Below are 25,498 nucleotides of genomic sequence, written 5' to 3' on the forward strand. Positions count from 1 at the left end.
TTGAACAAAGAAATAAGGTAAAAGTCAACATTGTCTATGCAAATTAGCCATGCGGTCAGTAAGTCCTTCCTGTCTTCCAAGGCTGCTGAGGATTCAGACATTCAGCCATTTTCCAGATTGCTTATCCTCATTCAGGTCACAGCGTGCATCCCACCCGAGACTGGTCCCCAGCCAATCACACACTCTTAAAAATGCTGGGTTAAAAACAACCCAAAATGGTTTGTTTCCCAACCCAACGCTGGTTAAATATTGGACCAACCTCGCGTTGGGTTATTTTAACCCAACAAGTTGGGTTGGTTATCTTAACCCAACCATTGGGTTGTTCATATGACCCAATGCTGGGTTCATATTTACTACACTGCTGGGTTATTTCAACCCAGCAAATTGGGTTGCCAATATACCATTTATTTTTATTTTTATTTTTATTTTTATTTTTATTTTTATTTTTATTTTTATTTTTATTTTTATTTTTATTTTTATTTTTATTTTTATTTTTATTTTTATTTTTATTTTTATTTTTATTTTTTTATTTTAATTTTAATTTTTACTTTTATTTTTACATAATGGAAATCCCAACCCAGCAGCAAATAACACCCAACAGAGATAACCCAGTGAATTGGGTTCTCAGAATACCCAATTCAATAAAAATTACCCAATTAAATGACCCAACAGGCTCAACCCAGCGGTTGGGTCAAAAAAACAACCCAGCATTTTTAAGAGTGCGCAGGGCACATATAGACACCCTGACCATTCACACTTGAGAGTCTCCAATTAGGCTATTGGGATGTGGGAAGAAGGCACAGTTTTTTTTTTTGGGGGGGGGGGGGGTGGGGGGGGGGGTGTAAAATCAGAGACCAAGAAAAGATATTTCATCTTGAACAGCAAGTTATAATAATAACAATAACATTGGGGAAAAAACGGATAAATAATGTAACGTGAATAGACGGACATCAAGACAAACAAATCAACCCCTGGCTAAAGTGCAGTTTTATGCCACTTTTGTTGGTGCCGTGAACACAGAAAACACTCTTTTACATCAGGTCTTGTCTTAACTCTTACAGCGCTATGTCATTTTTTGCTAATAATTTCTTCCAAAAGTTCAGAAAAAAACGAAAAACAAAACCGAAGCAATTTTTCATTCATTAATTTTCTACCGCTTATCTTCACGAGGGTTGCTGGGGGTGCTGGATCCTATCCCAGCTGTCTTCGGTTGAGATGCAGCGTACACCCTGGACTGGTGGCCAGCCAATCACAGGGCACATATAGACAAACAACCATTCACACTCACATTCATACCTATGGACAATTTGGAGTCGCCAATTAAAGTAGCATGTTTTTGGAATGTGGGAGATGGCAGAGGGTGGAATTGAACTCGGGTCTCCTAGCTGTGAGGCCAGCACGCTAACCACTCGAGCACCGTGCAGCCTTAACAAAACATATTAACAGGTATTCAGATAACTATAACCTAAACAACATAACTAGTTTACTTTCAGTGGTCCAGAAGTGATAGAAGTTAAATTCAAAAAATAAATCATGTCAAAACAAGAAGGTGGTGTCTCGCTGCCTTACCGTGTCTTTGAGAAAGCAACCTTAAAAGTTCATTTATCCCTTTTATTCATCATTTATGTATGCTTATCTGTATGCATTTTAAATTGTTTTCTGTAATTATACAGTAATTGTAAAACTATAAAAACATGTTTTTTTACATGGTTGCCTTTCTGGAAGATTAACTGTATTTACATTATTTGTTTTAGGAAAAAATAATACGTTTTGGTTCCACTCTAACTGCTTTCTATGGGGAACAACATTTTTTAATCATAACAGGTTGTACTTTGGCGCTTCTGCTGCAGTTGCGATTCCCGACATGCAGAACATATTGTTCTATGTTCTTCTATTGTTTCAGCTTTTGGTGTGAAAAAAATGTGGAATAATAGCAATTATTGTGCGTCTCGTAATTAAAACCCGCATCAAATTGTCTTTGTTGGAGAGCAATTTGTGAAGTGTCACACGTTGACACAATCACGAGCCTCAACACGCCACGTAAATAAAAGATTATTAGGCTAATGAATTATTTTGCATGTATTACTCTTTTGTAAGGCTGTATAATTGCGCTGCTCTGCTTTAATTGAATGTAAGCAGGAGCCAGCAGATGATAATTTGTTTTCATGTAACCAAAAAAATAAATAAAGAAATGCTTGCAGTGTTGCCAAGCTGGAAGGAAATGACACATGGTGGAGAAGCATAATTCATCTTGGCTGAGAGAGAGACACATAAACAGAGGTAGCAAAGGAAATGAATTCCGCTGGCTGGCTGCACAGCTAAACAACAATAAAAAAAAAAAACAGGAATAAGTAATAACCGCGACCAGAAAGACACACTATGATTGTGTCATGTGGCAAAAGCAAACATCCAATAACCAGGCTGAATTGGGAATGTAGCGGAACTCGCTTTTATCTGATGTGTGCTGTGTGGGCGACCATGTGGTCTGTTTTATATGTCACTATAGGCAGCGGTGAATGGGATTTGACTGGGTGGGCGTATCGGTGAGGATAGTACCGCGCGGTTTTGTGCATAGTGCAGCTTGTGCAGCTATCAAACAGGAAAACGTTAGTGGGTCAATGTGTCCGTAATTACAAAGCAGATTTCTTGCCTTGGTTTTTACGGATTGTCGACCATCTTGGGGCAAGCAAGCGGGGCTGGAGAGCATTCAAATGAGGATTATCTGCCTGGAGCACAGCAGCAGCACACTGTATGACATTGATTACATTCGCACATGACATGCCAACGCACCGTGCCTTCAATCAGGCTCCATGGAAACTCAATGTGCAATCGCAGAAATGCATGCGTTTGCTTTATGTGAGTCATTCCAAACTTTGACAAATACATTATGCACTTGTACTGACTTAAAAAAGTTTTTTTTTTTTGCATTCTTTGGTTGCTATGTACTGTACATGAACCTTGTTGTGGACTCCTACAGAGCAGCTACACACAATAACCAGCTTTCATTCTTTAGGTACTGTGTACTGTACATGAACCTTTATTATAACTAACCAAATTCTGGCTTAAGCGTGTCACCAAAGACAAACTTAAAGGGGATCTATTATACTCATTTTTCGGCCCCTTGTATCGAGTTGTGGACTCCTACAGAGCAGCTACACACAATAACCAGCTTTCATTCTTTAGGTACTGTACTGTACATGAACCTTTAACCAAATTCTGGCTTAAGCTTGTCACCAAAGACAAACTTAAAGGGGATCTATTATACTCATTTTTCGGCCCGTTGTATTGAGTTCTGGACTCCTACAGAGCAGCTACACACAATAACCATCTTTCATTCTTTAGGTACTGTGTACTGTACATGAACCTTTCTTATAACTAACCAAATTCTGGCTTAAGCTTGTCACCAAAGAAACTTAAAGGGGATCTATTATACAGATTTTTCGGCCCGTTGTATCGAGTTGTGGACTCCTCCAGAGCAGGTACACACAATAACCATCTTTCATTCTTTAGGTACTGTGTACTGTACATGAACCTTTATTATTATTAACCAAATTCTAGCTTAAAGGGGATCTATTAGACTCATTTTTCGGCCCGTTGTATCGAGTTGTGGATTCCTACAGAGCAGATACACACAATAACCGGCTTTCATTCTTTAGCTACTGTGTACTGTACATTAACCTTTATTATAACTAACCAAATTCTGGCTTAAGCGTGTCACCAAAGACAAACTTAAAGAGGATCTATTATACTTATTTTTCGGCCCGTTGTATCGAGTTGTGGACTCCTACAGAGCAGCTACACACAATAACCAACTTTCATTCGTTAGGTACTGTGTACTGTACATGAACCTTTATTATTACTAACCAAATTCTGGCTTAAGCTTGTCACCAAAGACAAACTTAAATGGTATCTATTATACTCATTTTTCGGCCCCTTGTATCGAGTTGTGGACTCCTACAGAGCAGCTACATACAATAACCAGCTTTCATTCTTTAGGTACTGTGTACTGTACATGAACCTCTATTATTTCTAACCAAATTCTGGCTTAAGCTTGTCACCAAAGACGAACTTAAAGGGGATTTATTATACTCATTTTTCGGCCCGTTGTATCGAGTTGTGGACTCCTACAGAGCAGCTACACACAATAACCAGCACAGAAAGCTTTCTAGATCTTCTAGAATATTCTGCACCTATATTTCATTGGTGTTTTACTTCCTGTGAAAATGGGCTGTTTTTAATATATTCCACCCACCACCCGCCTCCAGACACACCCACTCTGCTCTGGTTGGTTACACTCCCAAGTGCTCAGGAGGACTTCTGGTGTTGTACCGAACCAAACATTGATTTATCTTTTTTAAATGTACGCTTACAACATACAGCCATATGTGTTGGATCCCAAATCCGATCCGAAAGGAGAGACTGGACAGTCCGAAGTTTCTCAAGAAAAGAGGTTATTTCAAGATGTCTCTCAATGGTAAGTAGTTTTAACACTTCCGCGTTTTCTACAGCATCGGTAACATGCAATGTGGTCATTACACATTTTTGGCTGGACTACCAGTGTTTAAAAAACTAGATAATGGCTGTTAGCAACCCTGTTCCCTGTATGCGCACTCTATAATGCTACACAGACAACCAATTTTATTTCATGACTTACACAAAATATGCATAGTTAGGACACTGATAAATTGTTACTTACTGCTTGATCTTCTGACTCTTCGACACGACCAAGTACCGTAGGAAAAACGTCAGGTTTTTAAGCTAGTTTTGAAGCTTGTCGAGCAGCATACCGGCCCATGTCCACAAAACAGTCCAGTGTGAAATGCCGTTGAGAGGTTAAAATATTTTTATTATGCTGGCACGGAATCAGGAATTCCAACTGCTAGATGTTGATCTAGCAGTTATTATTTCTCTGTATTTATTATATTAGAGGTAAAGTTGATCTTGTTTGTCTTAAAAATGGTCTTGAAAAAGAAGAGTCCTCTTATATTCAGGGTTGTATTACGTAGTACAGGTTAATATGGTATCACACTAATGTACCCTGGTAGTATGCGTCTTGGTTTATCAAAATATAGCAGACCAAGAGTTGATTTTATGGCATCAAAACTCGGTTTTACTTGAGTTTTTAACTTCATTTAAAATCGGTTTATTTAAAAAAATAACAACCTACGAGGCAACGCAGGTTCACAGGTCTTCCATAAAAGGTACGAATGGATTTATAATGAAAATGTATTTGAGTGTAGAGATTTAGTTGATGTGACATTTGCAGACCGACAGGATACAAACAGAAAGCTTTGCTGGTGTATTCTCAAGGCCAACTTGCATTGATTTCCCGTGTTTATTCTTACCTCTTCTTCCCCTCTGGAGAGCCAAATGTGACAGCCGAATGAAAAGACTCCTGTTTGACTACTTACTGCAAAACCAGTAAGTAGCAGGGAATAAATCCTCCTCTGTGTTTATTAACATCTTCATCTGTGACTGTCACAAAAAAGAAAAAGTATGAGTTTTTTCGGACAAGGGGATTTAAATGCAAATTTACACTAATTACACTGAATCAAAATCCTGTTAAAAACAGCCGTATATCTGTGTTATGAAAGTGAGCGTACCTGCCAACTTTCGGTATATCAAATGTTAAGATTCCTCTGCGGTTGAGAACTGGTGACCTATTTAATAAAACACACTGGAAGGGGAACAATCAGTTTCTTGAAAAAAAAAAAAAAAAAAAAAAAACCCTCAGAGGGCTAACCCATTTCTTAACAAAATGTAATATTAATATTTGCAGAACTTTGTTGTTTGACGTCAAGGAAATGTGATTCTAGGCACTTATTAAGTGTGTTGTTAGCATTGGGAAAGGGTGATTGTCCTGACAAACACGCGGCCCGCGGGCCAAATGTGGCCCGCAGGACACTAGTTTGAGGCCCCCGCCTTGATATGAAAGTTTAATGTTAGTGCGGCCCGCGCAAGTTTGATATGGATGCAGTATGGTATCATGTACCCAGAAAAAATTATTACGTTTGATTAATGTTCATGTTAAAGGTTAAATAACTGTTAATAGTTATCCTCCCTATCCGTGTGGAAGTGGTAAGTTTTTGGCTATTTAAGTTTAAAGGAAATAACTTGAAGGCTACCGTTTAGGTCGCTAGCTCTCTAGTTTAGCGAGTTAGCATGTGTCTCGAGACCCTGCAGTTGCGCAATATGTTGTAAATAAAAAGAGTATAAATGTGACTATAGTTGTGTTTTGTCATGTCTACAGGGCTCTAATAATGCTTTGTTCATTTTAATCTGAAAAAAATCATTTGTCTACCCACCAACTATATGCGGTTTCTTAAGTTTTTATTATTTGCCGTTTTATTATTATTATATTTATTTATTTATTACTGATTGATTTATTGTCTTTATTCTTGATTAGTTTATTTATTTTTCATTTTATTTTGTGTAGAAAAATAAAAAGTAAGATAATTGAGAACAGTGGAATGTTTTATCAGAGCTTTTCTTGTAGAAAATTGGAACCAAAGCGTTCTTTTTTTAATTTTTAAAGTTTTTAAAAAAAATTTTGGTTTCAATAAATGCGTTTTTTTGTTTGGTTTTTTTTTTTTTGGAGATATTCCGAATATTTTATCTGTGGCAGCTTTAATTACATGCGAGAGTAGTGATCAAATTAATTAAATGACGTCTGTATTACACAATTAAATGTAGTCACAGGTGAGCGAGCTTTTTGCCATTTAGATTACCAAAAATTCTGGTGTATAAGCCGATAATTTTTTTTATTAAACTTTGAACTTTGTCATGGCTAAATTCTAATCTCGTGGCATCTCCTGAACTACTACAAATTGTTGAAATACTGTCCCGCTCGCGAGTCAGTGAGGGAACGATAGTGGTTTCTTTGGGAGGAGCCAATTATGAGCTATCAGTGCACGGACAATGAGCTTGTCAACTCATTGAACATCAGAGGAGGTTAGCGTACGTATACTAGTGTAACAATATAACAGTCTAGCTCACACTGTCATCCCCAAGAACCCTTAGCTAACAGCACTAAATTCATCACAGTGCAGCTTAACACTTGTACAAAAATACAAGCATTATTTTAAAGTTTTCCGATACAGCTTTCTGAACATTGGGGTGTTGCAGTAAGTCAAGTGTACCCAACTTCAGTACTTCAGTTAAGAGCTTCTACGTGGAACTGCTTGTACAATTTGACAACACGTTATAAAATGGCAGGAAATGCTCAAATTTGCATAAACTAAGCATGCTATCCTAAATAAATGCTGCTGTTGTAAATTTTAAATATGCATATAATCATGTTGTTTTGATGACTTTTCTCGACTTTAAACTTTAGTGCAAAAAGACACCGCCACGACTTGTTAGCATTAACTCCAAGTATGTTCACTGAAGATGCCTTCAAGTCAAGCAATGAAAATCCAGTCTTTCACCAACAATTGGACGGGAATGAATAGCAAAAATGTCTTCAATGCCATTGTGAAAAGTTCTGGGAAGTTCCTTTTTTTTTTCATTTTAACACAAAATTACAGAACAATGAACTTTTCCTTGCATACAACACATAAGGGATTTGCATTAGCATGCCTGGAAGCGCTAAAACCATATTTCAAGTACTGCTGTCATAATTGTGTTTGCATTTTGCTTTCTTGTCTCCCAATTATCCTTATTGGCTTGCAAAGCTTCTTCCAGCAGCCCTAACGAGAACGTTCGTTAATGTATTATACATTACATACATAACATTTCATTATTATATTGACATTGTATGCTTTATTATCACATATACATAAATGTATTAAATTATGAATGTCTGGAAAAAAATGCCTATTTTTGGAGAGGAAAAAGCACACATGGGTGGTGGTGCCCCCCCCCCCCCCCCCCCATATATATATATATATATATATATATATATGGGGATAGGGATGAGCACGTACACCACTATCTGTATCTGGCAGGTTTTAAATCTGTACAGAACCACAATTAACAGAAAATAAGCCATTTAAGAGGCTTTTTAAAACACTATTAGAGCCCTCTAGACATGAAATAACACCCCTATAGTCACCTGTACACGCTTATTACCAAATATAGTAGATATGTATATAATAACGGAAAATTACACATAAAATAGATTTACACAATGTTAATAGGGTCGTGTGGTTAGAGCGCAGACCTGACAGCTAGGAGACCAGGGTTCAATTCCACCCTCGGTCATCTCTGTGTGGAGTTTGCATGTTTTCCCCGTGCATGCGTGGGTTTTACTCCCACATTCCAAAAACATGCTAGGTTAATTAGCGACTCCAAATTGTCCATAGGTATGAATGTGAGTGTGAATGGTTGTTTGTCTATATGTGCCCTGTGATTGGCTGGCGACCAGTCCAGGGTGTACCCCGCCTCTCGCCCAATGACAGCTGTGGTAGGCTCCAGCACCCCAGCGAACCTTGTGAGGAAAAAGTGGTAGAAAATGAATGAATGAGTAACAGAATAGGGGGCTGCACGGCGGTCGAGTGGTTCGTGCGCAGACCTCACAGCTAGGAGATCAGGGTTCAATTCCACCTTTGGCCATCTCTGTGTGGAGTTTGCATGTTCTCCCCGTGCATGCGTGGGTTTTCTCCGGGTACTCCGGTTTCCTCCCACATTCCAAAAACATGCTAGGTTAATTAGCGACTCCAAATTGTCCATAGGTATGAATGTGAGTGTGAATGGTTGTTTGTCTATATGTGCACTGTGATTGGCTGGCGACCAGTTCAGGGTGTACCCCGCCTCTCGCCCAATGACAGCTGTGATAGGCTCCAGCACCCCCGCGCAACCCTCGTGAGGAAAAAGTTTTTTTCTCAAAATTACTATGAGCAGTTTTCCATCTGACTTTACATCACCAGCCGAACCAGCCGACGCAAGCAGACGAAAAACCCAAAACAAAACATTGTCAGTGACTGATGCACAATTGTGCCCGCTGTCTTGTGAAATGCATTGTGTTCATTATGAAACAAGTTTTAAGATTGCAAAGTGTATACTGCAATGCATTGAGAGGGATGTAATATTTTAGCACGCTTATGTTAGCATTACATGCAGAATGCTTGATGCCGCTTTTGTGCTACTGTGTAAGTGTATGTACCTAATGTTGTTACCGTTACCACTGACTGTGTATACATAATTAGCATTTTCTTTAAACACGTATACCGATCATACTCGGATCCGGCAAAAAGGCATCAAATCTTTATTTGTATCTTTATTTTGGTAGGTTCCAACACAATATTCTGCGTCCCTTGAAGAATCAGTCCAAGTTGTCTAAAATGGCCATGGTTGTCTTTTGAAAAAAGACTGGAATTGATTGAGCAATATCGTTATTTTATTCAATTTCTACCGCTTATCCTCATCCCAGCTATCCCAGCTGTCTTCAGGCGAGAGGCGGTGTACACCCTGGACTGGTCGCCAACCAATCACAGGACACATATAGACAAACAACCATTCACACTCACATTCATACCTATGGACAATTTGGAGTCGCTAATTAACCTAGCATGTTCTTGGAATGTGGGAGAAAACCCACGCATGCACGGGGAGAACATGCAAACTCCACACAGAGTTGGCCGAGGGTGGAATCGAACTCCTGTCTCCTAGCTGTGAGCCCTGCATGCTAACCACTCCTCCTCAAATAGAAGTATTTGTATGCTAAAAAATGTGCATTATAACGCTTAAAGGGTAAATAGGGTAAATACTTAATACTAATGTATATTTGTGTATACTACATATTTGTATATTAGCTATCTGTATTGTCGCGGGGCATGCTGGAGCCTATCCCAGCCGACTTCAGGCAAAAGGCAGGGTACACACTAGAATGGCCGCCACCCAATCGTACGCCATTTAATATTATCTTTAATGTAGTCACACTATAATATGTATTATATATTTTTGTATGATGTTCTTTTCTTGGGGGTAACAAGTACTTGAGTTAATTTTATTAATTATTAATAAGATTAATTACACTATAAATAAAAAAAATAAAAGAAAATATAATTTTATATTATTTTCCTCATTTTAGTAATGCAACTCACGCATGCACGGGGAGAACATGCAAAATTCACACAGAGATGGCTGAAGGTGGAATTGAACTACGGTCTCCTTGCTGTGAGGCCTGCATGCTAACCACTTCTCCACCGTGCAGCCTATATTGTTATTAAAAAAAATAAAAATAATAATACAGTTGATTTTCTTAATGCATCTGAATATTTTGTCCACCTTGTTTGGCCCTGCCCACGGACTCGATCCCTGTGTTATGAATCCACTTTGAAGCGTTAACATGTTCAGATGAGTTATATTAGCATCTAGTTAGCATGGCAGCTTCTTGTTGTGTTTAGGGGAGTGTCTTCTCAACTCTGCTCACTTTTACCTTGTTCGCGTCTCCGGTGAAGCCGAAGAAGGTTGGACTGCTGTGGGAACATCACATCCACGCATTAAGCCCACACATGCGGAGCCTCCTTTCACTTGTTTCGGAGCTACTTAGCCTGGGCTTGCTACTTCTAGCTTGTAAATTGACTTAAAGGGGTAGCGCTTGGTAATGGAAGAGTAACTTTTATGGTGGCTTTTAAGCGCTGTATTTGAAATATCTGAGTGCGGGGGGGTCACAACGAGAAAGGAGGCGGACCCCCAGCTTACTAACTTAACCACTCCAGTCACTCACTTACTCGCTTACCGCCGGTCTTTTGTATACAGCAGCTGCGTGTACATGCTCGACCGCCGCTCCATGACGGACACCTTTCTGGGCTTCCACGGGGATGAAAGCGGGCGTAGAAGAGGAGTAAAACAAACGTCCACATTTGTTTAAACTACTACCGAGCTCTGTTTGTTTGTTTGTTTCTCCGAGAGTGCGCTTGGATTGTTAGCCGAAAAGGCACCCCCATTGCTCGGTGCGCTACAGCCGCGCGGACCTCCCCCCCCCTTCTTCCCTCTCGCACATCATGGATGTACGTTTTTATCCCAATGCCGGTGGAAATTCTATTCCAGGAGAGCCACCCAACCTGGATTTCGCCCACTGTTTGGGCTACTACAACTTCAACAAGGTGAGCCGCAGCTGCTCGGTTTGATTCCTACACCACGTTGGTGCAATTAATGTACCAATGTACACCCATTGGAATGACTTTAAACCGTAAAAAAATCAGCTTTTATTATGTGCATTTCATGTCAAACACTTAATCGAGGTCATTTGATTTGTTTTTGCAAACTTTTGCTGATGAGAAGTCAAGTTTTTTGTCTGTCTTTGCAGCGTGCATTGACTAAAACCTGCCTGCATGTCCAAATGTGACGAGCGTGTTAGATATGATTGCAAGAGACAACTGCATTGCTGCTGAACTGATGCAGAAACAAAACCACTACTAATACTGAAGTACAAATAGTGTACTATTCATTGTAGTAGTAGTTGTGTTCCATCTACAGTATAACTATAAAGTAACCTCATATGGTAGAATACTTTTATAAAAAAAAAACAAGAGAAATAATTGTAATCAAAATACTTTAGTATAGTGATATGTGAAAATATATTCATATATTATAGTATTTGGCAAATGCATGCATTATTTAGCTTTGGCTTTCTGCACTGATTGGCTCCACTGCCCTGCAGTGATGCTTTTGGCTCGTATTTTTGAAGTTTAAAAGGCTATTTTTTTACCAGAAAAACTAAAAGAAACTTGAACACTTCTGTTGTGAGTCATCTTTTATACTACAGTGGTGTAGTTTTGGAACTTCTTCAAACGAAAGACATGCACAACCAGTCCAGGGTGTACCCCACCTTTTGTCCAAAGACAGCTGGGATAGGCTCCAGCATAGTCGCAAATCTATTGAGGATTCAAATTACCCCCATAACCTCAAATTGTAAATCTAGATATGTGCATTTTAAATATGGAATTATGGATGATACTAGTAGTAGAAGTCGGTTTTGCAGCTTAGCATGATTTTGCATTGTTTTTATGTACGTTAACCTTAATTCTTGTACTCACATTTACCAAATATGCTTCCTTGAAAGGAAGGATATGCATGAAAACATATACCCACCCTCCAAAAAGTCAGATTAGCATCGTTATTTGTCGTAGCGTTCTGCAGAAACCGCTAAAGTCCAACATAATGATGAGCATTTGACTATCTTTTATCAACTACGATTGCTAGTTTTTGAATACCGAAATGTTTCCATGTTAGTGTTTTATTGGATGGATGTAGGCCAGGGGTCTCAAACACGCGGCTCACGGGCCAAATGTGGCCCGCAGGACACTAGTTTGAGGCCCCCGCCTTGATATGAAAGTTTAATGTTGGATATGGATGCTGTATGGTATCATGTACCCAGAAAAAAATATTACGTTTGATTAATGTTCATGTTAAAGGTTAAATAACTGTTAATAGTTAACCTCCCTATCCGTGTGGAAGTGGTAAGTTTTTGGCTATTTAAGTTCAAAGGAAATAACTTGAAGGCTACCGTTTAGGTCGCTAGCTCTCTAGTTTGCGAGTTAGCATGTGTCTCAAGACCCTGCAGTTGCGCAATATGTTGTAAATAAAAAGAGTATAAATGTGACTACAGTCGTGTTTTGTCATGTCTACAGGGCTCTAATAATGCTTTGTTCATTTTAATCTGCAAAAAAATAATTTGTCTTCCCACCAACTATATGTGGTTTCTTAAGTTTTTATTATTTGCTGTTTTATTATTATTATTATTATATTTATTTATTACTGATTGATTGATTTTCTTTATTCTTGATTTATCTATTTTTCATCTTATTTTGTGCAGAAAAATGAAAATTAAAATATTTGAGAACAGTGGAATGTTTTATCAGAGCTTTTATTGTAGAAAATCGAAACCAAAGCAAAGTTGATTCATTTTTCTGTTTTTTATAAATGCGTTTTTTTTTTTTTTGGAAAACCTGATGCGACCCTAGCTCCAGTGGCCCCCAAATAAATTGAGTTTGAGACCCCTGATGTAGGCCTTAGCTGAGAGCTAATTCTTTGAGTTGGAATCAACAGCACCTCTGGTGGTTGAAGACAGGTAGTGCACTCCAGTTTTGATTATAACTTCCACATGATTGACTTAACTTCCATTATATCACTGATAGAGAATGTTGGTCTTAGTGCTGTTTTGGTACCCGGCCCAAGTTTGTGCAACCCTGGTGTAAACTATAATTACGGAACCAGGTGATGTTCTCCATCGACTTTATTTCCACACGGCGGCACGCTTGTTAAGCGCCAGTCGGGAGTTGCGGTATGTTTATTAGCATCACTTTTGTTACGTAAGCCGCAGCTTTGGCGATATGATGTCGGCGGTATAACATTTGAACTGTCGGACCCCAGCCGCCATCCATCACCCTGACACAAAAACAATCTCACAACTGCTGTTCTCCCCAACCCCCCTACACACACCCACACCCCTAAACAATGCCCCCCCCCCCCCCTCCTATAACACACTGTAGGTTATTGGGGTCTATCTGATGTCGCTCGGTACAGTTGCCAGATTTGTCGTACTGTTTCATCAGCTTCATTCTGGTCCAAGTTGTCATATGTGCACGATTTCATCATGTCTTCATCAGCCCCTTTGATTCATTGTAAGGCTTTTTTTTTCTGTAAATTCCCCAGGTCAAGTGTAATCATATGGAACAGTTAATTGGCTGCAATGCAAAAAGGAATAAACGAGAGTGAGAAGGCTTATTCTTTATGCTCACCAGTTGAAAAATGAGTTTATAGCATTTTGTGCTAATCACAACAACGTTTGCATAGTGAGCAAATGCTCTCCTTTTGCATGTATCGTTCAAATCATCACACGCACCTCAGTGAGCGTTTGCACTAGTGTGGCGTTAAGCATCGCTCTTTTAAATCTATTTATACACAGTGGCAGGCTCTTTAGTAACTACTCACATTTGATTTTTTTTCCGATCTCTAAACTGGCAACATGTTTTCAAAGCTGCAGCACGGAGACTATTCAACTTTTACGACGACAGAGATGGAAGGACCCACAGGCACTTTTGGAGACATCAGAGGTTCAGAAAAAATCCAAAGAGTGACACAGAGTTAATTAGACACTCTAGTCATGACTAATGGAGATGAGATGAAGGAAGAATATGCCACAATTCACACAAAAGACAAAAAAAAAATGCTTCATGAAATATTTTTGGATTAAACAAGACACATGTTCAGCTTTCGTTTTCTTGCTCTTTTATCAAAACTGTCGTGTCGAAAACGCCCCTGAAGTCTTACGTTTTGAAGTTTGAGTGTAATTTTTGGAGTCAAATGTTGCCAGATTCATCAGAACCGTAACAGTTGACCCAAACTACTGTTAGGTATTGTTCACATTTATCCACAGAGAGTACCAAATCAGTACTTTTTAAACGGTGCCAATGCTTATACAGCAATTAAAAAAAAGGAAAATTAGCATATCTTACACCTATTTAGCCTGTTCTCTATTCTTTTATTGTTAGAACTTGCCTTCCAAGAGGACGTAATGTCTGTTTTGGTCAAGTAGTTTGGAAAATAAATTACCCGCAAAAAATGCGACTTATACTCCAGTGCGACTTGTGTATGTTTTTTTCGACCATTTTTGGTTTTGTGCGACTTATACTCCAGAAAATACGGTAATTCATTCATTCATTCATTCATTTTCTACCGCTTTTTGTCCTCACGAGGGTTGTGGGGGTTGCTGGAGCCTATCCCAGCTGTCTTCGGGCGAGAGGCGGGGTACACCCTGGACTGGTCGCCAGCCAATCACAGGGCACATATAGACAAACAACCATTCACACTCACATTCATACCTATGGACAATTTGGAGTCGCTAATTAACCTAGCATGTTTTTGGAATGTGGGAGGAAACCGGAGTACCCTGAGAAAACCCACGCATGCACGGGGATGGCCGAGGGTGGAATTGAACCCTGGGCTTCTAGCTGTGAGGTCTGCATGCTAACCACTCAACCGCCGTGCAGCCCCCTATTCTGTTATTCATTCATTTTCTGCCGCTTTTTCCTCACGAGGGTCGCGGGGGTGCTGGCCAGCCAATCACAGGGCACATATAGACAAACAACCATTCACACTCACATTCATACCTATGGACAATTTGGAGTCGCTAATTAACCTAGCATGTTTTTGGAATGTGGGAGGAAACCGGAGAAAACCCACTCATGCATGGGGAGAACATGCAAACTCCACACAGAGATGGCCGAGGGTGGAATTGAACCCTGGTCTACTAGCTGTGAGGTCTGCGTGCTAACCACTCGACCACTGTGCAGCCCCCTATTCTGTTATCATATCCCTAATTGTCATGTCTGTCAAAGAAATGTAGTCGCCCATTTTTGATTTTCTAAGAGAAAGTCATTTAGAGGATACTATATTATATTATATGATATTATATTATATTATTCAGTTAATGCAGAATGTTGCTCTTCAATGATTGATGGTTGATTTGGCAGCTCGGCATCGTGACTCATGCTTTTATTGCCTCTCTGGATCATGTGGAGCAACACCTGGTTGCAGTCAGTGCAACGTGTAAAAGCTCTGCCCTGGGTCGTTTTTGGAAAAAACCTTAAATAAATGAGCACTCTGGAGTTTATTTTCATGCATCCAGCTTTCATTTGTTTGAATCCATAATGTGCACTATGCAAGACAACGAAGGTTATGTGGTTTTTCTGGGCACTAACACTTTAGATGTCCTAGCACTCGGGCGAAGACAAGGAATTGTTTGGGTTTGTGTGGCTTTTTTTTTTTTTTTTTTGCAAAACCATAATGTGATCAACTGAAATGGTTTTGTGAAAGAAACCCAGTGTTGCTCCCCATCTAGTCACCCACCCACCCGCCCGCCCTTTTATGACCATATGGTACCCCCCATTTTTTTTCTTAAGGTTTAATAATGTTTCAGATACAGTATCCATTTAGTGTGGGATTTCATTGCCTCCAGGCGCAGAGAGATTGAAATTACCAACAGATGTTCTTGCAAACTCTTCACCTGCTCTGGCGTTAATGCTCCAGCGAACAGGAATTCCAGCAGTGCTGAAACACATGGATCGACATGGACTGTTTTTTTGGTAAAGGAGGGGACCAATATTTGGAAGCACTCTAATAATTGAATGAATACGGTAGTTATTGGTAAGCAATAAAAGGTATATTGTGGTTGCGTTCCCATTGTTAAAAAATTGTGTAAGAATCAATCAATCATTTACACGGACAGAAACGTAGTGGGTGGTCCAAGTGGACATCTAAGATGCATATTAATACCAACAGTACGTTAGAAATCCGAAGTAATGCAAAGGCTACATAAATGCTAGTGATGTTTTTTTTGGTTTTTCCACAGCGATTACATGAGTTTTTCTCTTTCCGAATGGAATTTTTCCGAATGACCTTTCCGAAAGCAATGGTATAATATATTCCAATCGCATGTTTACATGCGCCGCTTTAATCAACCAGAATAGTCAATGGGGCATGCCCAGTAAAACGTAAACATCAACCAGTTGTTTACAGTTTTTCGTTCGTCCAGTCTTGGAATTTAGTTTGAATCAAAAACAAACTTTCCGCAGAATTCCAGTGCCGATTGCTCGCCTCCATTTTTAAAACCGAAGAACGTCTCGAACTGTGTGTTACGTCATATCTCAGCATTCGCTGAAAGAACGCACCCGGGAACAAAAAAAGATAAAGTTCAATTTTGCTGATATTTTATAATTAAACTCGGGACATGTTTTATATAGATATATATTTTCTTTTTTAATAAAACTGGACTTGAATGGAATGGCGTATAGAAGGGTTTAGATTCTGTTCCACAGATGGCGCTAATGCACACCAAAGCTGCTTGCCAACCGCCAATAAACAACAGAAGAAGAAAAACACCACGAAGAAGAACGCAGTCTGACAACTTTCCATTTGAGCGGGTACAAGATACCTCAATCGGATTGGGGAAAGGAATATTCCACCCCTGGGAATCCCATTACAGTAAACCTCGGATATATCGGACTCGGATATATCGGAAATTCGCTCACAACGGGCAGATAAAAAAGAACCGATTTTTCTGTAATGCATTTCCAATAAAAATTCATTGCATATATCGGATTTTTTTATAACGGATTTCGCCTATTTCGGACAAAATCTCCAGTCCCGTTCCAATGCATTTCCATTAAATTTCCCTCGCATATATCGGATGGCCGCATCGTGGCGCTCCGATTCGCCGAATCGTGACAGGCCGCTATACGACGTCATTTGCAGCGTTTGCAGCGTTGCCTGCGCGTCCAGGTACATTGGAAACATAGTCAAGGAAGTGCCTTTTTATAACGGATAAAATCCGATTTACGCATATACCGGATATAAATCCGATATATGCGTAAAACGGACATTTTCCGGTATACGCATATAACGGATTTCGCTTATATCGGACAAAACCAGTGGGAACAATCGAATCCGATATATCCGAGGTTTACTGTATATATTCATTCGGATTGGCATTTTTCTTTCGGAATGAGGTGTACACAAAGGTTACATTCTTTCCGTTTGAGCAAATAAACCGAATGGAATTGGAATATTTGGGTCCATGTATACGTGGCTAATGTTTTGATGAGTTTTTATGCCAGATAGCTTTCCTGACAGAACCCTTTTTGTTTGGGATCGGCACCACAGCTTTGTAGTGCCCGGGTCTTGGAGCACTGACTGGGACAAAAAGCAACAACCTGAACCACAATGTTACAAGTACAGGGACATACAGTAAACCTCGGATATATCGGATTCAATTGTTCCCACTGGTTTTGTCCGATATAAGCGAAATCCGTTATATGCGTATACCGGAAAATGTCCGTTTTACGCATATATCGGATTTATATCCGGTATATGCGTAAATCGGATTTTATCCGTTATAAAAAGGCACTTCCTTGACTATGTTTCCAATGTACCTGGACGCGCAGGCAACGCTGCAAACGCTGCAAATGACGTCGTATAGCGGCCTGTCACGATTCGGTGAATCGGAGCGCCACGATGCGGCCATCCGATATATGCGAGGGAAATTTAATGGAAATGCATTGGAACGGGACTGGAGATTTTGTCCGAAATAGGCGAAATCTGTTATAAAAAATCCGATATTCAATGAATTTTTATTGGAAATGCATTACAGAAAAATCGGTTATTTTTTATCTGTCCGTTGTGAGCGAATTTCCGATATATCCGAGTCCGATATATCCGAGGTTTACTGTATAAAAATGGTAGAGACCGGGACAGAACATAGCCAATGTAGCATACTTATAGCGTTTATTATACGCGTTTATTGTATGCAAAATGGTAGTCCAAATCAGTTAGTTTATTGTATCTAATAGCCATACTGTAGCGACACTTGTAGAGATGCTAACCTTCCCAATGTCGTACAGCAGATGGGAAGTATTAGCCGTGACGCTGTCCAAGCCACTGGCCGTCACGGTGTCACTTTGCCAGCAGCCATCTTGTTGTAATTATTTAGTGATGTAATATTCTTACCAGAAAAAAACAAAATATTTGAATGCTAAAAGTACGACTTAAAGTAGTTGCTAACGCTAGTTATGTTTTGGGCATTTCTGTATGTGGCGAGAGATGATAATTAAAGGGGCGGTGTTATTATTTTTGATCGGATTCTGTGTCCATTATAACATTTGAGTATAGTATCATTTGTATATTGTACATTCGCCATGTTGCCCTCAGTCTCCTCTTGGATAAAATTGGTTTTCTTTCTGGAGAGTTTCCTTCATTGTTGTTTGGTCATGTGTCTCGTTCTGAATGTTGGGTTTTTACAGTTTTTCAGTGTGTTTTTAAGTAGATAGCAAAGACATTTATGTAAAATTTCAAGGGGTCGGATTAAATAAACTCTTTCAGAAGTGCAAGTGTAAACTTGTGATGTACTTTAATGTAACAGCCTTATGCATGTTTGAAAGGAGCTAAACCGTAAACCAAATTATTTTTGTAGCCTCCTGGAGTGATGATCCTCTTGTATCACATAAGTACTGCACTGTAAAAAAAATAAAAAAAATAAATAAAAAAAAAGTCCGTTGATGGGTGACAGCTGTAATTACCTGAGGCATTTACGGAGTCTGTAAAAAGAAACTGATCCTGACACTTGAATAGTCGCTCTGCCTTCCCAGAGGCAAAACCCTTTGTGTCCTAACCGTAGCGGGGGTCAGGCGTCCTTTGTGCCCCCACCCCCCCATCCCCCCCATTCTGCACGGTCAGCAGGGAAGGGGTTAAAGCTCAAGCTTTAGCCCTAGTACCGGGCCTTGTGCATCTCTCCAGTGTACACAGCTGGTGCCATTTCATCACACACATTCTAAACATATCCAAACACAACTTAAACTGTGTGCCCGGGAAGTGTGTGTGTGTGTGTGCAAGTCTGTGTGTGTGTGTGTGTGTGTGTGACCTCGCAAGCTGTTTTTTCAAGCTCCACACTTGACAGATAGGACTCCAGGGTGCGTGTAAAATGTGTAAATGTACAAGATGTGAATAGCTGACAGTTTTTTTTTTTTTTTAATGCTGAGTCTTTTAATTGTAGCCTGTCAGGAGGAAATGTAGTTTGCCAGATTTATTAAATGCCCGATTTTCCCACTGAGATTACATGGGGGGTTATTTTTAGTACGTAAGCGCCACAGTACTGCACTGTACTTCGCAGCTCCCGCATCCGAGAATGTTGGTACGCGTTGCTCGTCTTCATGCACGACTTCCTGAAATCAGATGTTTTTTAAAGCACCTAAATGATGTTTGCTCAGTGCGATTGTCGCCCGAGTGTCCGTGTGAACCCGCAGCTGTGCAGTCAGTCTAACAACTGATATAATGCTGCTTATCTCTTTTTGTGGTCGGAGATATGCGGTTGTTAGATTTGCTGCCATGGATACGCTTCGGTTTCTCCGCACAACTTCTGGGAAGTGTTGATTCAGTGATTTATTACAAGCAGACGTTCTGAATTAAAATTGTAGAGCTGCAATTAAAAAATTATTTGATTATTAATCTGATTAATCAGCATCTATTTTGGTATTTGAGTTTTTTTTTTAATACATAAAAATGTAAATATACTATGATTTCAGCCTTTTCAGCCTTGAGGTATTCCTCAAAAAACATGCTTTTGCTATCATACCATTCACATTTTTAACTTACATTTTTTTTATAAATTTTAAGAAATTTTAGTTTTTGTGTTACTACCCCAACCTTCCATAAGTGGGTCAAAAATGACCCGGTCAGGTTGTTTTCTTGAAATATCTTCGTAATGAATTTTTTTTTAATCATTTCATATTCCAGGTATTCCTCAAAAAACATGTTTTTGCTATCATACCATTCACATTTTTAGCTTTCCTTTTAGAAATTTTAAGAAATTTTAGTTTTTGTGTTACTACCCCAACCTTCCATAAGCGGGTCAAAAATGACCCGGTCAGGTTGTTTTCTTGAAATATCTTCGTAATGAAAATTTTTCACAATTTCATATTCCAGGTATTCCTAAAAAAAAACATGTTTTTAATATCATGCCATTCACATTTTTAACTTACATTTTATAAATTTTAAGAAATTTTTGTTTTTGTGTTACTACCCCAACCTTCCATAAGTGGGTCAAAAATGACCAGGTCAGGTTGTTTTCTTGAAATATCTTCGTAATGAACATTTTTCGTCATTTCATATTCCAGGTATTCCTAAAAAAAACATGTTTTTGCTATCATACCATTCCCAATTTTAAATTACCTTTTAGAAATTTTAAGAAATTTTAGTTTTTGTGTTACTACCCCAACCTTCCATAAGTGGGTCAAAAATGACCCGGTCAGGTTGTTTTCTTGAAATATCTTCGTAATGAAAATTTTTCGTCATTTCATATTCCAGGTATTCCTAAAAAAAACACGTTTTTGCTATCATACCATTCACAATTTTAACTTACCTTTTTAGAAATTTTAATAAATTTTAGTTTTTGTGTTACTACCCCAACCTTCCATAAGTGGGTCAAAAATGACCCGGTCAGGTTGTTTTCTTGAAATATCTTAGTAATGAAAATTTTTCATCATTTCATATTCCAGGTATTCCTAAAAAAAACATGTTTTTAATATCATACTATTCACATTTTTAACTTACCTTTTATAAATTTTAAGGAATTTTAGTTTTTGTGTTACTACCCCAACCTTCCATAAGTGGGTCAAAAATGACCCGGTCAGGTTGTTTTCTTGAAATATCTTCGTAATGAAAATTTTTTATCATTTCATATTCCAGGTATTCCTAAAAAAAAAACATGTTTTTAATATCATGCCATTCACATTTTTAACTTACCTTTTATAAATTTTAAGAAATTTTACTTTTTGTGTTACTACCCCAACCTTCCATAAGTGGGTCAAAAATGACTCCTATGTATTTTCTATGGAATCTAATCGGAACCTTTAATTCTTATCAACTTTGGCTGTCAGGAATAAATTATCTGTAGACCACACAGACTATATCAGAAGTGTTACCCCTCGAGAAGATTATTTTACCCATAAAGTGCTAATCCTAGTATTATCTTCATATAATATTGTGTGTCATTCTTGTGTGGTCCTAAATATAATACTAAATATCATACAAGTGATTATTCCTAACCAAAATGGCAAAATTGACATAAAAATGCATTGATTCTAGTATGGGTCATTTTTGACCCACTTATGGAAGAGTGTAGGGTCCAGTCACTCGTGCATCTAAGGGTTAGGAAAAGGAAAAGTGAAGTGAATTTCAGTGGAGAGGTAGACAAATCAACATTGGGTCATCAAGGACCATCAAGGATGGTATTCTTGAATGTGTTAAATTATCTTCTCATGTGAAATAGACAAGTATTGGTATTGGTCTCATTATTGACACTTAGTCTCCCTCTCCGTCCTTGCAAAGCTCAGGAATAAAAGTACAGTGATAGTATGTATTTTTAATTACTCTTTCGTTTGAATATTGGAGTTAATGTCTTAGGAACGGACAAATATTTGACACAACTTTTTCTCGTCACCGTGAAGTTTCACAACTCTAAACACAGAACAGGCGGCTCCGTGTGGATTAGTCAGAAAGTCGTAAAAGAAGAGTTTTATTTGTCCCTTCTGACAATGGTTAACTGGTCTAAAAAAAAAAAAGCACATTATTGCTTTGGATGCTGGTATAATATACTGTAGTGGGAAGATTTAGTCATCAGATGGAGAGTTAAAATGCTGCCTCATATGGCGTAGCTATCAGATACCATATCAGTCTCAATATTCAGACACATTGACTAAATCAGGTTCACCAACCTAGAGTCAGTTTCACAAAATGAAAATGTCCGACAGTTGTGCATTTCGTAACCCAAACAAATAGAATAACAAAACAGAACTCACATTTTGTATTTTTTGGTCCAAAATTTTTAGTCTATCTGATCCGTGGGCACTCAAAACTATCCATTCATTCATTTTCTACCGCTTATCCTGGAGCCTATCCCAGCTGTCTTCGGATGACTGGTCGCCAGCCAATCACAGGGCACATATAGACAAACAACCATTCACACTCACATTCATACCTATGGACAATTTGGAGTCGCTAATTAACCTAGCATTTTTTTTGGAAACCGGAGAACCCGGAGAGAACACACAGAGTTGACCAAGGGTCGGATTGAACTCGGGTCTCCTAGCTGTGAGGTCTGTGCGCTAACCACTAGACCCTTGTGCAGCATCACTCAAATACCAAAACTATAATTATCAACTATACCTAATTTGTACCTTATTTACTCATTGGTACTATGTTAAGTTTTATATAGAGTTATTTCAAGCCTTAACCCGATCTCGGTCTTGCAATGTCCCGGTTTTGGGCTTGACGTGGTCTCTGTTTATGAACTGCAACATTAAGATAAGATCAGGTGGTTTATTCCTAAAGACTTCCATACCCAACTTGCAGTTCAGTATTCCCAATGGATTTTGGGAAACCCACTGAAGTCACTGAACGTTACCTGCCTGCCCCCCCCTCTAAGAGACAGGAAGTCAGAATCAGCAGGAGGGAGAAGGGGGGCATGACTTTTCAGATTCTTTAGATAAGACCCAATGCTGCATCGTAACATGATAGCTCCGTGATTGGAGTGGGTTTTTTTTTTTTTAGCTTGTAGTTTTAAGTGGAAATCAACCTTCCTGTCAGGGACACTGATGTGATAACCCACTTATCCATTGATTTATTTGGGCTTAGCACATCTTTGACGGGCTTGATTGCGTCGGTATATTAAAGAGAAGGTTGGGGGGGGGAGAAATTATGCCGCTTTTACCCCGAATGAAGAAGCACCAGTCAATCACTTCCAGTTGGCTGATTCAATAAGTGTTGTGTCCCTGCAGTGGTTAGCTGCCCTGTTAGGACACATCCATTTTTTAAAGCTTTCCAGAGAGGTGGGGGGGGGGCGGCCCTCCCATGTTTCATAGCTCTAATGTTCAATTCTCCTAATGGGCACATAGGCTGTATTAAAACAGTTTTCTTTTAACTTGACATGCTTGATTTAAGCCCTCGTCTCTGATAAAATGCCCTTCTTGTTTGATTGGTTCTATTTCTATCACTTGAAACCAATTCCTCTCGTTATCCTCCAGTCAGCCATCCAATCAGGTTCAATGCCCGATATCTATGGAGGACCAAAACTGCCAAAATAATAAATAAATAAATAATTAAAAGTGAAAATAAAAACAAAAATGAAAAAAAATATGAAATACAAAAAAAATAATATAAATGGAAATAAAAACAAAAATAAAAAATATATACATAAATAAATAAATAAAAGCAAAAATAAATACAAAAATAAAAAACAAGATTCAAAAATTAAAAATAAATACAAAAATAAATGTAGAAATAAATACAAAATAAATATATAAATAGAATTACATATCAATAAATAAATAAAAGCACTCTGCTCTCATATGTATTTATTTCATGCAGCAGACAATGTCAGCTTGAAATGCAGAAGGAAAAACTATTCAAATGAGGGGGCGGTCCTAAGTGTGTCTTGGGTTGAACTGTTCGCCTATTGGTTGATCGACATGTGAGTGCGAAAAAGCTCCGTCGGGGAGGAGAGAGATCAGGCTCCAATAAGGCTTCCACCCGGAAAAGCAGGTAATCCGGGGAAGCATTATCCGAAATATCTGCTAGCAAACGGAGATCCCTGGAGATTGCAGCCATATTTACCGCCATTGAGAGTGGTGTGGTGACTTCCTCTTGCTGTGGCTGTTTGCAGGCATACCTAGTCGATTTTCGCACTCACATGTCGATCAACCAATAGGCGAACAGTTCAACCCAAGACACACTTAGGACCGCCCCCTCATTTGAATAGTTTTTCCTTCTGCATTTCAAGCTGACATTGTCTGCAGCATGAAATAAATACATATGAGAGCAGAGTGCTTTTATTTATTTATTGATATGTAATTCTATTTATATATTTATTTTGTATTTATTTCTACATTTATTTTTGTATTTATTTTTAATTTTTGAATCTTGTTTTTTATTTTTGTATTTATTTTTGCTTGTATTTATTTATTTATGTATATATTTTTTTATTTTTGTTTTTATTTCCATTTATATTTATTTTTGTGTATTTAATTTTTTGATTTTTTTTTTTTCATTTTTGTTTTTATTTTCACTTTTATTTATTTATTTATTTATTATTTTGGCAGTTTTGGTCCTCCATAGATATCACATGTTCAAAATGAAAATATAGTTATTGCAGCTTGTGTGTGTTCTCTGTCAAGTCATATTAACATATTAGCCTCTTTTGGAAAATAAAGCTAGATTTTCCTCCTCCTGGGCTTGCAGGTGTGTGCTGTATGATTTATCACCCACCTCACATAACACATTCCCATAATGCAATGTGTTACCAGGCAGCGCTCAAAAGGACTGACAATAGGAGCAGGTGTGCAAATATCCCTCAGACGCATCGGACAAAGAGCTTCAATATTAGCTTTGAATAAAAAAAAAAAAATCACTCATTTTTATGGGCGGATGGATTTATATCGGGACACACAGATGCGTTCAAGTATTGAGCTGTGCAAAGTGTAGCCAAGTACAATGAGACGCGGACTACAATGGCGTCAATTGTTACAACTTCGACACCTTTATGCATATGAGAATGTGACGAGTTCTACTTTTCAATCCACTTTGGGGAGGATTTATATGCTCTTTTGGTCTTTTTGTGACAGGGTTGAGACAACCAATTGCTTGTCAGGATGTGACACGATTCAAGATCACGTATCGCATAAAATCATGATGGTGTTTTTTTTCCACCGTGTCATTTTATTCACAACTTCAGAATAAATGAAAATGAAATGAAAATAAGCTAGACAGAAACTAATACTAGGCCTGTCAAATGATTGCACTTTTGAACCAGATTACTCACTTAATTAAGTAATTAATTCATCCAAAAATAATTTATTAATCAAACTAATACTAATAAATAGTAATAATACAAATACAAAATAATACAAATAATAAAAATAACAAAAATAACAAAAATAATACAAATAATACAAATAATACAAATAATACAAATAATACAAATAATAAAATAATAAAATAATAAAAT

General features: G+C 38.4%; 1 protein-coding gene and 1 long non-coding RNA gene across 2 annotated transcripts in view; one reads left to right on the top strand and one right to left on the bottom strand.

Moving 5' to 3' along the window:
- Positions 1–4,984: 4,984 nt before the first annotated feature.
- On the bottom strand, positions 4,985–10,901 carry LOC131139327 (uncharacterized). The gene is made up of 3 exons (XR_009132226.1): positions 10,379–10,901; positions 5,604–5,677; positions 4,985–5,475 (listed from the first exon to the last, which is right to left on the bottom strand). It is a non-coding gene; the product is annotated as an uncharacterized LOC131139327 (long non-coding RNA).
- tox3 (TOX high mobility group box family member 3) overlaps positions 10,360–25,498 on the top strand; it is a 78,757-nt gene continuing 63,618 nt past the window's right edge. The window contains exon 1 of the mRNA XM_058088838.1: positions 10,360–11,048. Coding sequence (XP_057944821.1) covers positions 10,947–11,048 — 102 coding nt within the window. The 5' untranslated portion in view covers positions 10,360–10,946. The remainder of the gene's footprint in view (positions 11,049–25,498) is intronic.

This window comes from Doryrhamphus excisus, chromosome 12 (genome assembly GCF_030265055.1).
Source record: "Doryrhamphus excisus isolate RoL2022-K1 chromosome 12, RoL_Dexc_1.0, whole genome shotgun sequence".
NCBI lineage: Eukaryota > Metazoa > Chordata > Actinopteri > Syngnathiformes > Syngnathidae > Doryrhamphus > Doryrhamphus excisus.